This window comes from Mesocricetus auratus, unplaced genomic scaffold, assembly GCF_017639785.1.
Source record: "Mesocricetus auratus isolate SY011 unplaced genomic scaffold, BCM_Maur_2.0 Super-Scaffold_100691, whole genome shotgun sequence".
In the NCBI taxonomy this organism is placed as follows: domain Eukaryota; kingdom Metazoa; phylum Chordata; class Mammalia; order Rodentia; family Cricetidae; genus Mesocricetus; species Mesocricetus auratus.
This window is the reverse complement of record NW_024429267.1, coordinates 43,504,911-43,520,237: the sequence shown is the minus strand read 5'-3', so window position 1 is coordinate 43,520,237 and position 15,327 is coordinate 43,504,911. Positions and strand designations below refer to the sequence as shown.

Genomic DNA, 15,327 nt, shown 5'->3' with positions numbered 1-15,327 from the left:
CTTATAATCCCCGCACGAAGGAAGCAAAACCAGGAAACTCACAAATCCAAGGCCAGCCTGAGCTGCAGAACCAGGAGCTGCCTGAGAGTCCAAAAGCTGCCAAAGCAGCAGAGCGTTTGGACCAGTGGTGTCGTCTGTTGTCCTCCACACGAGAGGAAATGGAGCTGTGTGCCCTGTCCTCTTTGTCCTCCCTCCACAGTTTCATGTGTCTCATCTGAAATATTACTTTCTAATACCTTTTCTTCCTACTTCCTAGCCCCACATCTTCAGGTTCTACCCAGCTCCCTGGGCCTCTTAAAGGCTCCCTCTTCTCTCGCAGTCAAAGACTTTCGTAGGAAGGCTCTCCTCTCACATGTACAGTAAAAGTCCAATGAGAAATGGGAAGTCATTAACTGGGAGGAGCCATTCATACCTCCATGTCCCTAACTGCTGAAGCATTTTATTTTGCATGAAACTCAATGTAATCATATGTATCATCTCAGACCCCAATATGTGAGAATTTTCCTCATTCATTTGTTTTATGACATTTTAGGTCTACTTATTGAACCACAAAGAAGTTAGCATTCAGACATTTCTTTTAAAAACATCTCTGTTAGCTTGTGTCAATCATACAAAGTAATGGGTTTCACTGTGATATTTTTATGAGCACTTAGAATGTCCTATGATTTTATTCATCCCTCCCCCACTCCCCCTCTCTGCTCCCCGTTTTCTTTTTCCCACCAGTTCTCTTTTTCCCCTCAATATATGTTTTTATTTAAATTAGAAACATGAATGCTTCACATGTCAATCCCAGCTCCCTCTCCCACCCCTCTTCCCTTGTCTCTCCACCAGGCCCTCCAGGCCCCCATCCCATCCCCACATCATTCCCCAGGGAGGGTGAGGCCCTCCTTGGGGGGATCTCCAGAGTCTGTTCATTTCATCCAGGGCAGGACCTAGGCCCTTCCCCATATGTCCAGGCTGAGAGAGCATCCCTCCATGTAGAATGGGGCTCCCAGAGTTCATTTGTACACCATGGTAAACACTGATCTACTACCCAAGGCCCTAGTGATTTCTGTGGCCTCCTCCCTGGCACTACATTCATGGAATCTGGACCAATCCCCTGTTGGCCTCTCATCCATCAGTCTGGGATTCAAGAGTTCCCCCTTTTCCGGTCAGCTGTTTTTGTGGGTTTTACCATCATGGTCTTGACCACTTTTCTCACCACTCCTCCATCTCTGGCACTAGGTTCCAGGAGTTCAGTTCAGTGTTTAGCTGTGAGTATCTATCTCTGCTTCCGTCAGTCTCTGGATGAAGGTTATAGGATGGTATATAAGGTAGTCATCAACCCTATCATCAAGGAGGGGCTATTAATGTAGTCTCTCCACAATTGCTTAGTTTGCCAGTTGGTGTTATCCTTGTAGATCTCTGGAGATCTCACTAGTGTCAGCTTTCTCCTCAAACCTATAATGTCTCCATATATTATGGTATCTCTCATCCTGCTCTCCTATATTCTTACCTCGACTCAACCTTCCTGCTCCCCCATGCCTTATTCTCTCCTCCTCTTATCACCCTTGCTTTTTTCTGGTTCCCTCTCCCCTCCCCTGATGTTCCCAATCTGCTCAGGAGATCTTGCCTCATTTGTTTTCAAGAAGGTTTGACTCTTAGCTGACCCTTTACCATTTGCTCTGAGCTCCTGCCTAACTCCCTTCAAACACTGATGATAAAGGAGAAAATACTGGGTATATCCACCTGGCATGGATGTCAAACACATTTTGTCATACTTCATGGGTGCATCTAACAGAGTACTGCACCAGAGACCATTGCAATACCGCCTGAAGGTCTCCATATGAATGAGGACAAGGTGTCACCAGAAACCTAAGCATTATGGTAGTAGATGCAACAGGTTTGAGATCACCAATCTCCAGGAGAGAGGGGCAGTGGGGGGAGACCATGTGCTCTCAGCAAAGAGTGGTAGCAGTTGGACTGCCCTGCTTCCTGTTTGGTGACAGGAACAGCTTCATCAGTTACAACAGTGCAATGGCAGGATGCTCATTCCAACCCTTGGCTGCCATCAGATTTACCAGGGGGACTTTCAAAGTTGCCTGGGCCTGAGTCCTCTGCAGACCTCAGTTATTCGGCCAGGGTATTACAACTCGGCAATAGGATTTTTGAAAGCTGAGTGATTTTAATGGACAGTCAGTATTAGAACTAGGTGGGGTAGGAGAGGAGAATAGTTAGTGTGAAATAAAGTAATAAAGAAAAATTATCAGTGTTTAAGGACTAGGATGTCAGGTTGAGACCCATACTTGAGAGCAGGGGAGTCTGGCCCTGCCTGTGGCTGTAGCTGATGACCAGGCCTTGTGTGTCATCAAGATCACTCAGCTTCTGCTCCTTGTTCCCTGAGCAGCTGCTTCAGTCCAGCTCTCCACATACATCTATGTGGAAAGAAAAATAGTCCCCAACCCAGGTTGCCTATCACATTGGTAATTTCAGGTCTCATGCTTTCAGACAAATTAGTATTTGTATTATTTATTGGCTCTTTCTGAGCTTGCCAAGAGCCATTCCTGAGCCCCAACTCTGTGTCAGATGTAGTTTGGAGTAGCATAGAAGATGTGGTAACTGCTTTGTTTTTTTAGTGCTGGGGACTGAACCCCAGGCCTTACACACCTTGGGAAAGCCCTCTCTGCTCCTGAGCCAAATTCCCAGCCCCATGGCAACTTTCTTTAGTGAATGTGTCTGGCATGTCCAATGAGACCTTTCTACCAATGACTAAAATATATGGTTTCACAAGCAGGATGATTATGAATGAGTAGCTTGGGACTGTGGGAACTCTGGCAGGGCTGGCTTGTTATATTTGAACTTGAAGTGCAGGAAAGATTTTGGCAAGTAGGGTTGGGGCACTGAAGTTAAAGGAAGCAGCACAGAGGCAGAAAAGTGGGAGGTGTCATTTAGTAGGCAAATACTTGCATTTGATTGCAGTGTGTTTGCAGCTGAGTTTACCCCTGCGTTAACCGCTAAGATGACGCAGTACAGTGGTGGAAACCTGGGCATTATTATTAATTGAATTGTGTTTCCTTGGTGGCATCTATATCTATGACAGCTTCCCTTTGCTGCCTCTTTTTTTTTAATTTGCATAACCATCATAACACTTTTGATGAGTGCCAGCAAGTTCTTTGGTTGCTGTTGAGAGACTTTAGAATGTTCTAGTCTGATGTTTGCTTGTGAGCTTACTGAGGTCTCCTAGTTTTAACATCCTGTCACAGAAGAGATGCTGTGTTATTGTCGAATGGTATGGGGGTTGCAGGATGCTGACCTATCTTACTCTGGTGGTACTAATTTGTATCACTTTGCTAAGATTCTGTCTTCTGGGTTCCTGTGTTGTAAAGTTGCTGTTTTCCTTTCATAGCTGATGACTATCCTGAGGAAGAAACATTGAGATAATGCCAGTGCTCTGTGTCATCTGAAGGCCTCACCCTCTGAGTCTAACATCCTTCAGTGGAAGTCACCAGCAACATTTATTTGCCATTTGCCTGGCTGCCGCTATGTATTTCTTTTGTTTAGCTGGGATTCTCCTAGGTTTCCTTTCACAATTCATTTATTTATTCAATGATTTCATTGTGTCAGTATGGACTGCTAGATATGTTTTATATTTGATGGGATATATTCTAATGCTAGTGTTATCAATTTTGTGGTTCATATTGTTCAAATTTTGGCTCCTGGGTATTTCTGTGTCTTAACATTTCTCCTGTCTTCTATGAGAGGGAGTAAAATTACTTTTGAAATACTGTTTCACTGTGTAGTCCAGGCTGATCTAGAAGTTGCAATCTTCCAGTCTTAGCTCCCAAGTTCTAGGATTGCAGTCATGGTACAGTTATGTACCACTGTGCCTGACCTAGAGGTGATTTTTTTACTAAAAAAATTAATTTAGCATGCACAATATTAGGCTTCATCTTGGTGTTTTCACACAAAATTTATTTTTGTTGATTCTCTTTCTTCTTCCCATCCCTCTGAATCCCTTTATACCCTCTCATCCATCTTTTACAACTTCCCCGTGCTTTCATGTCATGAGTGTCCTATTGGTGATGCTCTTCCCTCCACCCCAAATTTTATGATTTCTTTTCTAATTAGAAGTGAATTTTAAGAGACTTATTTATGTGTGTATATTTATCTATGTGAGTGTTTATACACATACTCATGTGTGCACATAAGTGTGCACATGCATAGGTCAGAAGAAAAGTCTTGGGTTTCCTCCTCTAGCACTCCCTACCTATTACTTTGAGGCAGGGTCTACTTCTATACACAGAGCTTGCATTGTCTTAGTCAGATTGGAAACAGTCCCAGAAATCCTCCTGGGTAGACATATTTTAATGTAACGGTTATTCCTTATTTCTTTTCAATAGAAGGCTAGTCTAGTTCTCATCAGACACCCACTCATTGTGAAGTACACACACCAGAGCCTCTGATTGAGACAGCTGTCTTCAGAGAGCTTGATCTCATCTACACAGAACATGCCTTGACATCTCCCTTCAGAAATAAATGGTCCTCTCTAAATTCGCTCTTTGCCTATTATATGAGTGTAGACTTCATTCAGTTCAAGAAGATAATAATGTCTCACATTTTTATACTTGAGTCAACACATGAATGGCTTTACAATATAAAAATTAAAATACTATCAGACACGGTGACACAACTTTGTAAACCCATCCTTTGGGAAGCTGAGGTGGGAGGATGGCAAGTTTGAGGTCAGTCTGAGCTACAGGGTGAGACCCACACAGATCATGAAAATTCCTTGCTTTTTGTCTCTCCTTCTTTACCTTTTTGAAGTATGACGTACTTTGATCCTTTAACATAAAATTGAAACCCGGCGTTGGTAGGACACGTCTTTAATCCCAGCACTTGGGAGGCAGAGGCAGATAGATCTCTGTGAGTTGGAGACCAGCCTGGTCTACTGAGCGAGTTCTCAGGTTTCAAAACAATACATAGAAACCCTGCTTCAAAAAAACAAAAAAAAATTGAAAAGTACCTCTGCTGGCATATTTGAAAGGTTTGTTTACAATAAAATATCTCTAGCTTCTCTGAAGTGATTTGAGAAATCTATACCCAGGAAAAGAGGAATGAATATTCTGTCTCAAAAATTAAGTACTACCATTGATCTTCATTTAAAACTGTAATGTAATGATTGACAACTGAAATGACTTTCAGTTAAAAGAAACTAATTCATATCCAATAATTCATAAACTTAGCAAAACTTAACATTTGAGGGATGACTTTAGTTAGCCTATGACTTTATATAAATAAAAGTGTTAAAATCACAGAATAAGTAACATTTTCTCAAATAGTTTATTAAAACAATAACCCAATGCTTTATAGAATATGAGCATTATTTCATAGTAGGATTTAAAAAAGCAAGTTCTGCTACTTCATTGTCTCAGTAGGAAGAGTGTGCTAACTTTATCAGGCATTATAGACAAAAAGAATTCCTGATTAAGTCCCAGAACTGTCATTTCATTTGTGTTATCACTCATAACACGTCATAAGAGTGGAGGGCATTTTCAGTAACTATTTAAAAACTAGACTGCCTTATTTTGCTTTAAAAAGCACAGTGTAGCTTGATGTTTCCCCATGTTTAATGTACTCTATTAGCGTGAATTCGCAGAACGCCACAGTTCAGTGACAGTTCCTTGCTCCCTACATCTCTTACTTTTAAGATTATTAAATATGTATCATTATTAAATAATTCCTATTCAACCCACTTTTCCAAAGACATCTATTGCCTTTAGAATTGTTTAAACTTCTGGACAGAATGTGGCCACGATGGAGTAACTTTTAAACCTATAGCACATTTATGGTACTGCCAAGTACTGTTTTTCAAGCTTTTGCCAGGAAACAGCTCTGGAGGCACCCAGGATGAATGATGAAAACACATTCTCAGATGGGATGATGAATTGGTGGGTTAAAAAACCCGACCATATTGGTGTGAAGACCTGAGTTTGCATCCCCAGCACCCATGTAAATGCCAGATGACTGCTGTGACCTTCCTGAAATTCCAGTGCTCAGAAATCACCCTGGAGCAATCTTGTAGTGAGACTACCTGTGAGCTTTGGGTTCAATTCAGAGGTCTTACCTCAGTGAGAAAGTGGCACTCAGTAAAGGAAGACTCCTGATATCAACTTTGGAACTACACGTAGACACACATACATGTGTGCACATATCTCCTACATGTGTCCACATACCTATGAACACACACAAACCACATATACAAAAATAAAAAGAAAACAAGGATCAAAAAAGACACATTCCTTGGTCTTATCCTTCTATACAGAGTCAGATTAAGCATTTTTAAACAAGCAACTTGAATGATTCTATTATATGCTGAACTTTTAAGTGTATCAGACAAATGTTTCTTTATTGAAGATGTGGTGGGGTTGAAGGAACAACATTATGAGATATCAATTCATTGAACTAATAAGGGTCAGAACTTTCATTTTAAATGGAGATGTAGGGCAGAAGGATGCTCCGAGCTCCTCCTAGCCTTGAAGAGATCCTTTTGTCCTGTCCGTTCTTTGAACACTTCCACTTTACTTGAATGGGCTTCTGAGAATGTTCTTGTTGGTTGTTTGAAGTAATTGTAAGCACTTCTGTTGACAGCTTTGGGATTTAAACTTGTTCCTGGCAATCAAAGATGGTGCTGCGAACACTGTAGATGAGTTTTCTTCATTTCTTCAAGGTCTCAGTGTTTCAAAGTCCATCTGATGTTGGCTAATTGGGATGGGGTGTGAAGGGACACCATTAATCCTATCAAGTGACAGTTTGGGTTATTGATTTTCAAAATCTAAGAGGTTCACATCAAGGCCCTTTGTGTAACTTTGAAAAGCAGCATTAGTGACAGAGGGTATATTTCTGACTGTAGTGTAAAGGAAGGACAACATTAATATTGGCTCAGGTTCAAGTCCATTCTCTTGTTTTAAACTTTGTTTTAGTGAGAATCGTTATCATTAAACATCTCTCAAAATGAAAAAAATTTAGGGTATATGATGTTTTATGAAATGAATTGGATTTTACTTAGATGGCAAGTTTACAAAAAAGAAGTAAATGCTCCCCACATTGCTGAGTTGAAATCAGTTTCACAGAAGTTGTATTTCTTTCTTTGTGATACAAAAGCATATGTGTTGTTTTGATCTGTGAATGATTTTCCTACCTCACCCACATACTCAGGAGATAATATATAGAGTGCTTGTCAAAGAACATGGTAAATGCAGAACAATAGATGCCCCTCAGAGTGAAATTTAATAAAATGAAAATCAAAGAATGTGGAGAGTAACTTAAGACCATGACCTTGGATTTAGGTTTTTGGTATCTTATCTTCATGCTTACTTAACAGTCTCTTGGTTAATTCTGTTGTAAGAACTGAAAACATTCCTTCTTATGATTCTACCCAGAGAACGAAGGGAGGTTTAAATAGCTCCTTCTATTATTTCACTTTCAGGCCTATTATGTCAGGGCTTGCTTTCTCAATTTATTCCTCAATAATACAAATATTTCTTAAATAGTCATGAGAAGTCAAATTGAATATTAATGCTGGAAATGGACATGTAAATTCTGTTACTTGAGAAGTGTGAGTGTGGCTTGGGGATACAACTCTGTGGTAGAGGGTTTGCCTAGCATTTGAGAGGTCCTGGGTTTAATGGTGGTAGAGGTTTAAAGAGATGAATGGCAGAGTAGCAGTAAGTGTCACCACAGGAAACATAATTCTGCTCATTCTGAAAGAAGACAGTGCAGACACCATGAGTGTACAGAGTTTCATATTCAAATGACAGGGTTTTATTAATTTATTTAATTTTTTCAATTTACATACCAATCCCAGTTTGCCCTCCCCTTCTCCTGCCCCCCTTCTTATACCACATCCACTCTTCAGAGGGGATGAGGCCTCTCTTGGGAAGTCAACAAAGTCTGGCATACCAAACTGAGACAGGACCAAGCCCCCCACCCTCCCTGTATCTAGGCTGAACAAGGTATTCCACCATAGAGGATGGGCTCCACAAAGCCTGTACATGTGCCCACGATGAGTCCTGGTCCAACTGCAGGCGCCTCCTCTACAGATGAAGCCACATAACTGTTATCCACATTCAGAGGGACTGCAGGTTCCCCAGCTGTCAGTCCACAGTCCATGAGCTCCAACTAGCTGGGGTCAGCTGTCTCTGTAGTTTTCCCCATCACAGTCTTAACCTTCCTTGCTCATATGATCCTTCATCCCTCTCTTCACCTGAACTCCACCCAATGCTTGGCTGTGGGTCACTGCTTATGCTTCCATCAGTTACTGGATATAGGTTCTATGATGACAATTAGGGTAGTCACTAATCTGATTAAAGGGGGAAGGCCCATTCAGACACCCTCTCTACTATTACTAGGGGTGGTAGCTGGGGTCATCCTTGTGAATTCCTGGAAATTTCCCTAGCACCAGGTTTGTCCCTAACCCTATAATGGCTCCCTCTATCAAGATCTTTTTCACTGCTCTTCCTCTCCACATCTCCCCCAACTAGGCCTCTGGATCTCTCATGTTCCCATTCCCCATCCCCTCCCTTCTATCCCCTTCCCAGTTTATCCAGGAGATCTTACCCATTTCTCCTTCCTGGGGCCCTCCATGTGTGTCCCTCTTAGGGTCCTTCTTCTTACCCAGCTTCTCTGGGGTTGTGGATTGTGGGCTGGTTATCCTTTGCTTTATGTCTAGTATCCACTTATGAGTGAATACATACCATGTTTGTCTTTCTGGATCTGGGTTATCTCACTCAGGATGTTTTTTTTCTAGTTCCATCCATTTGCCTGCAAATTTCAAGATGTCTTTTTTTTACCACTGTGTAATATTCCATTGTGTAAGTGTACCACATTTTCTTCATTCATTTTTCAGTTGAAGGGCATCTAGATTGTTTCCAGGTTCTGGCTTTTATAAATAATGCTGCTATAAACTATATCTGTAATATTCTTAGGTCTGGTCTTTTCATGGTGTCCCAAATTCCTGGATGTTTTGTGCTAAGAATTTGTTGGATTTAACATTTTCTGTGGCTGGTAAATCTGTTTCCTCTACTGTATCTTCAACACCTGAGATTCTTTCTTCCATTTCTTGCATTCTGTTGGTTATGCTTGAATCTGTAGTTCCTGTTTGTTTACCCAGATTTTCCATTTCCAGAATTCCCTCAGTTTGTGTTTTCTTTGTTGTCTCTATTTCAGTTTTCAAGTCTTGGACTGTTCCTTCATTTGTTTGATTGTTTTTTCCCTTGGTTTTCTTGGCTTTCTTTAAGAAATTTATTGATTTCTTTCAATTTTCTGTCTTTTCCTCCATTTCTCTAAGAGAAGTTTTCATTTCTTCTTTAAGGGCCTCTATTATCTTCATAAAATTATTTTAAGGTCGTTTTGTTCTGCTTCATCTGCATTGGGATGTTCACGTCTTACTGTTGTAGAACCACTAGTTTCTGGTGCTGCTATGTCATGCTTTATGTTGTTGAATGTACTCTTATACTGCTCTCCACCCATCTTTTCCTTGGTGCAGATGGAGCCTGTGCCTCCATGGCTCTCTCTTCCTCCATAGGTACAGATGGGGCCTGTGGCTCCAGGGGTCAGTCTTCTTCCAATCAGTGTAGGTGGGGTCTGTGGCTCTGGTGGTTACTGTTTTGGTGGGGGATGTTTGGGCGATGAGGAGGATGTAGCTTCCTAGTTACTGGGGCTGCACTAAATGGGAGTGGGGCAAGGGATGTGTCCTAAGGGACTAGGGCCTAGAGAGCAGGACTGTCCAGTCAGGAGCTCAGATTCTCATCTCTTCTTCTAGGTGTAAGATGGGGCATGTGGCTCTCTTGGTCACTGATGCTGCCGGCAATGGGTGTGTGTGTGTGTGCGTGCGTGCGTGCATGCGTGCGTGCGTGTGTGTGTGTGTGTGTGTGTGTGTGTGTGTGTGTGTGTGTTACTGCCAGGTCACTGGGGCTCTTTCTCCAGGTGTAGTGGGCCATGTGGTTTCCATGGTGGTTGATACAGGGTGTGGTGGTGGTGGTGGTGTGATCATGACAATATATAGACAGATTTTTCTTTGGACCCCCCAGCTCACAAAAAATGGCATGGAGACTTACTATTAATTACGAAGCCCAACCTTAGTTTAGGCTTGTTCCTAACTAGTTCTTTTATAACTTAAATGAACCCATATCTCTTTTTTTTGGTTTAACGAGACAGGGTTTCTCTGTATTATTTTGGAGTCTGTTGGTACAGCCTAGCCTTGAACTCACAGAGATCCACCTGCCTCTGCCTCCCGAGTGCTGGGATTAAAGGCGTGCACCACACTCTGTACTGTCTATCTTGCTTCCTCTTCATTTGGCTGGTGATTCTGCTTTCTTCCTCCCGGAGCCTCTCTCTCCCCAGAAGTCCTGCCTAGCCTCTTCCTGCCTAGCTATTGGCAGTGTAAAGGAATATTCCACAACAACGATAGGAACTTGTAGGTTGAGAATTGATTCCTAAAAGGAATGCTATTTTTAATTCACAGATAAATTTTGAAATCTCAGTATTATTATAAGTGAGATAGGCAATTATATATTTATAGGCCAAATTTATATACAGCTATATTTATATTGGCTGTCCTACCTAATGTGCTAAAAATTGGAATGATAAAAGAAGCTAGAAGGCAGTTTCATTACTATTTCTTGTGTGTGTGTGTGTGTGTGTGTGTGTGCTCATGCAGTGGGCATACCTGTGTTTGCAGTGTGCATGGCTGTGTATATGCAGTATGTATCCCTGTGTATGCAGTGTTTATGTCTGTGTGTATGCATTGTGTATGCTCGTGTGTGTGCAGTATTCATGCCTGTATATATTAAGTGTCCATGCCTGTGTATGCAGTGTACATGCCTGTGTATGGAGTGTGCATGCCTGTGTGTATGTATCGGTGTGTGTGTGTGTGTGTGTGTGTGTGTGTGTGTGTGCATGTGTGTGTGTGTGTTTGTGTCTGTGTTTGTATGTGTGTATTTGGAGGCCAGAGGACAACCTCATGTTCTTTAAGAGGCCTTTACCTTGTTATTTTTATGGACTCTTATTGACCTGAAACTCATCAATTAGGCCAGGCTTGTTGATCATCAAGCCCCAGGGACCCTCCTGTCTCTACCACCCCAGCACTGGGATTGCAATTACCTATCATCATAATCATACCCTGCTTTTTCATGTGCATTGTGGGGATCAAACTTATATCCTCAGGACTGCACAGCAAACAATTTGCCAACTGAATTCTCACTCTTGCCCCATACTCCTATTTTTTTTAGGGTCCATCAACCTGTCTATCTCTTCTCTCACTTCCTCCCTTATTCTCTCTCCCCCTCCCATCCAGAAGGTGAAGCACTGTCTTTCTGACATTAGAAATGTTTACCACAGTTACCTTTAGATATTATCCAGTTAGAGGCCTTGGGTGGGAATATAAAACTAATAATAGAGACAGTGTAGTAGATACAGGTAGTTTGTCTGAAGGGATTTCTCATCCTCTCTTTAGGATAATGACTGACTATTAAAAATATTATATCCAGCTTGCAGAAATACTATTACTGCACAATTTGTGTGCTATTGCAGATCTCTGAGACATGCTGAGATTGAAAAGTGAGTTCTGTAGAGACACATTTGAAGAAGGACAAGGAAACTGGTCTTTCTCTTTTTGTTGCCAAGAGTTAAATATTAATTCACTGTATTTTTTAATTCCAAAAAGCTTTGATTTCCTTGACCTAGAAAATCCAGCAAGGAAGACAGTTTCATCAAGGCTGCATGTGAATGTTTGATAAGGTTTTAACGTCTTATTTCTGAATTTGGATATAGAAAATGCTATGCAAATATTTGCTCATTGCACTGAAAGGAAATTAAAAACTGCATTACAAGTCAGTTGACCACATGTTGTTTGATTACAAGTAATCTCTCCTGGTTGCCTCATTGGCTAGAAATACCTTTGCTATATATCTGTGGAGGACTTTGCCATAGTCTGTGGATGGCTTCATTTTCCTCTTCTACCCTCATGGACATGGCAGGTGCAATTTGTACTCTCCATGGGACCTGTGTTCATATCCCCAAACAACATTTTTCCTCGCCATTTTCTTCTGAGAACACATACTCAAACAAGTTTTAGTCTTTCTGTGTTTTAATGTAAAAGTTTTGAGGTATATGGTTTCTCTAATAGAATTTAACACTATATGTTTCATTTATTAAAATATATTAATACTTATTATCATCAAAGTCACGTTAGACACTGTCAGATAAATTGAGATATTCATAATTGTCAGTTTCTGGTCTTGACTTTAGTTACTGTTATTTTCTTTTCACCAATATGTGAGTGACTAAATGCTTCTCTGTTGTGTTCAGAACCATGCTCTCACCAGTAGCCACTGTATTCACTAGGGCTTTGCTGGAGTTTAATAGAGAAGGGGAAACTCAGTCATTCCAAGACACTGTCAGTCTCTACCTGCCAGATACTGCAAGATGGCTAAATGAGTTAAAACACTTGCCCTACATGGCTAATGGTCTGAGTTCCATCCCCAAACTCCACAGTAGAAGGACAGAATCTACTCATGAAACTGACTTCGAATTATCCCACACATACCCCCATTTAAACACACATTAATAGTAATAGAACAAATTTAAGTTACAAGTCAAAAGACTCTCCAGTGGCAGCCAGCACTGGTGCACCATGCCAACACCAATTTCCTTTCCTGCAAACATCACTGTACACATTCAATTAGTGTCTCTGATTGGAACTTCACTGTCTCCCATTTTTAACTTTCCCTCATGTTAGGGTTCTGTATGCAAACTGAAGGTATAGGAAAGTTATTCCTAGTCTTATATGAACACCGATTCAGGGGATGTCATTTGGATACCTGTGTTGTACCTGATAACGCTTCTCTGCTATATGATTTGTTTTTCCTTGCTTGATGGCAAAGAGAAAATCCAGTTAGATGGACATGATCTAAAGGAATGATGGCAGATTTTACTTGGTAACTGCTGACAATAGGGATAAGAGCTCTGTTTGGATTTCTGTGAAGTGGCTACATTTATTAGGAGGATGAGGGGCCTTTTGATGGATAGAAAAGCAGGGTCACATGATTTCTGACATGTTCAGAGCATTCAGTTTCCATTTCCCCAAAGGGTCTGGTCCTACCTGGGTCATCCATTTGGTGTCTCCTTGGGCAACTTCATCTTGGGCTTAGCTGCCTTACATTGTTAAGAGAACTTGATATTAAACTTTTACCTATTAAAACTATGAAAGATTATATTATTTTGTTTCAGGGCCGAGATCTGGACTATAAAATTCAGGAATGTAAAGAAACTGGGAAAATCCTTCCTGAGAATCAGATAGTAGAGTGGTTTATCCAATTGTTGCTTGGAGTCAACTATATGCATGAGAGGTATGTTGGTTTGTCTCTGGGGACAGGGTCTATTTTTTAACACTCATGTCTGAACTTGAAAAGTGAATATTTTTTATTTGAAAGTGAACAGGTCAAGAAGAGGAATGGCCACAGTCAAACATCTGTAATATTTTATAATATGATTTCTTTCCTTGAGGAAACTGTTGAATAATTATTTGTTCACATATCATTTATTTATATCAGTTGTGTATATGTGTATACATGCCACAGCTTGGGTGTGGAGGTCAGCCTTTGGTGTCAGTCTTTACTTTTACTTTGTCTGAGATTGGGTATCATCTTCTCTGCTGAATATCCCAGATGCATTGGCCTCTGAGTTTCCTTCCTCACCTCCCATCCTTCCAGGAGGGGTTGGGTTACAGACAGTAGTTTCTACATTCAGCTTTTTTTATGTGGGTACTTGGGATTTGAACTCAGGTCCTCATGTTTGCACAGTCAGCACTTTATGCACTGAGCCATATCTCCAGCTTCCTTTTTTTGTAGTTCTAGAAACCAAGTTGATCTTCAGTGTAGCAGAAACTGTATTGAGCATGGTGGGTGTCTTGTATAACAATCTTCTGTGAATTAAAGCAGATACTCACACATTATTAGTAGGTCATGGTAGACAAATATTCAATCCGAAAGTCAGTTTTTCTATAAAATGTGAGGCAACAGTCAATGTGTATCCTCTGAGTTTCAGTAATCTGTCATTTTTGCTAATGGAATTTGCCTCAACATTTTAAAACATTGTATGATCTTTCCAGATGTTAAGGTGCTAAATCATTTTAGTCCCATCAAATGATACAAACAAATTTGTAAAAATAGACTCTCACAAAGTGGGCAGTTATGACATGCTTACTGCAGGAGTGAGCAAAACTCCCAGGAACAAACAGCCATCTTGAGTGACAGTGATATTCCTAGGATGCACCAAGGCCTGGTAGTCCCGGGATGTCATTGCTTAAGTGTGTCATCTGTTGTTTCTGATAGCATAAAAAGTAATCAGATTCCCCTGCAATTGGCCTTATATCTGCTGAAACACATGCTCGATGACACAGATAGTAACTAATTCAGTGTGGCTCCCAACAGTCTCTGAGATGATGTCCTGAGATGATGATGAAATATCACATAATCTTTAATAAAGACTTAGCTGCTGTGCCTGCATGCTCATATTGCTATTATCTTCCCATCTCCCTTCTCCTCTCCCTCCCTCCCCTCCCCTCCTCCCTCCATCCTGTCTTTGCTGTCCCACTGCTTCTTAGCATATTGTTGGCTTATTGGATAAAGAACTTAATTAATTAATACCAACAAAGATGCCCTCGGTGGGGAGTGTTTTGTGTGCAAAATGTACAAATAGAATGTGGTTGACTTAAGATCCCAAATTTGATTTGTTTTCTATTCTTGTTTTTCAATTTTGTTATTATACAGGGTTACATAAGGCTATTCTCATGTTAGTATAAAATACACTCTGAACACATTCCACCAATATTTTTGATGTGTTTAAGATTACTTAGTGATAGTTAAAAATAAATGCGTTTAAAAGCAACCTCCAAAGGGAGGAGTGACATTTTCAGTCTGTCAGTGTTTATAAAAAGTCATTCAACAGAACTGCATATGTGGATGTTACTGAATCTGTGGATCTGGAATTACACTCTTTTTGATTCAGATGAAAAGCGATGGTGTCTCTTATTCATTATATTGTAACCATTCATGATAAGCTTCTTATATAGAGAGCAATGACAATTTATATTTTAATTCACTTTATTCATGAAATAGCACTAAACTGAAACTAAGTCACTTACAGTGTCATAGTTACAAGGTAGGTGACTATAGAGAATTACATCTCCACTGAATGACATACCATGACACTGGGCAAGCTGCTTGACATCTTTGAGTCTTGTTTCTTCATCTGTAAGACAGTAACAAGGAAGTGACTTTCACTGCTTAT

At 40.7% G+C, this 15,327-nt stretch overlaps 1 protein-coding gene across 9 annotated transcripts in view; it reads left to right on the top strand.

Moving 5' to 3' along the window:
- Positions 1-15,327, top strand: part of Nek11 (NIMA related kinase 11) — a 216,641-nt gene that overhangs the window by 45,874 nt on the left and 155,440 nt on the right. For all 9 annotated transcript variants that reach the window (XM_040739898.1, XM_040739901.1, XM_040739897.1 and 6 more), the window contains one exon: positions 13,267-13,385. In XM_040739898.1, coding sequence (XP_040595832.1) covers positions 13,267-13,385 — 119 coding nt within the window. The remainder of the gene's footprint in view (positions 1-13,266; positions 13,386-15,327) is intronic.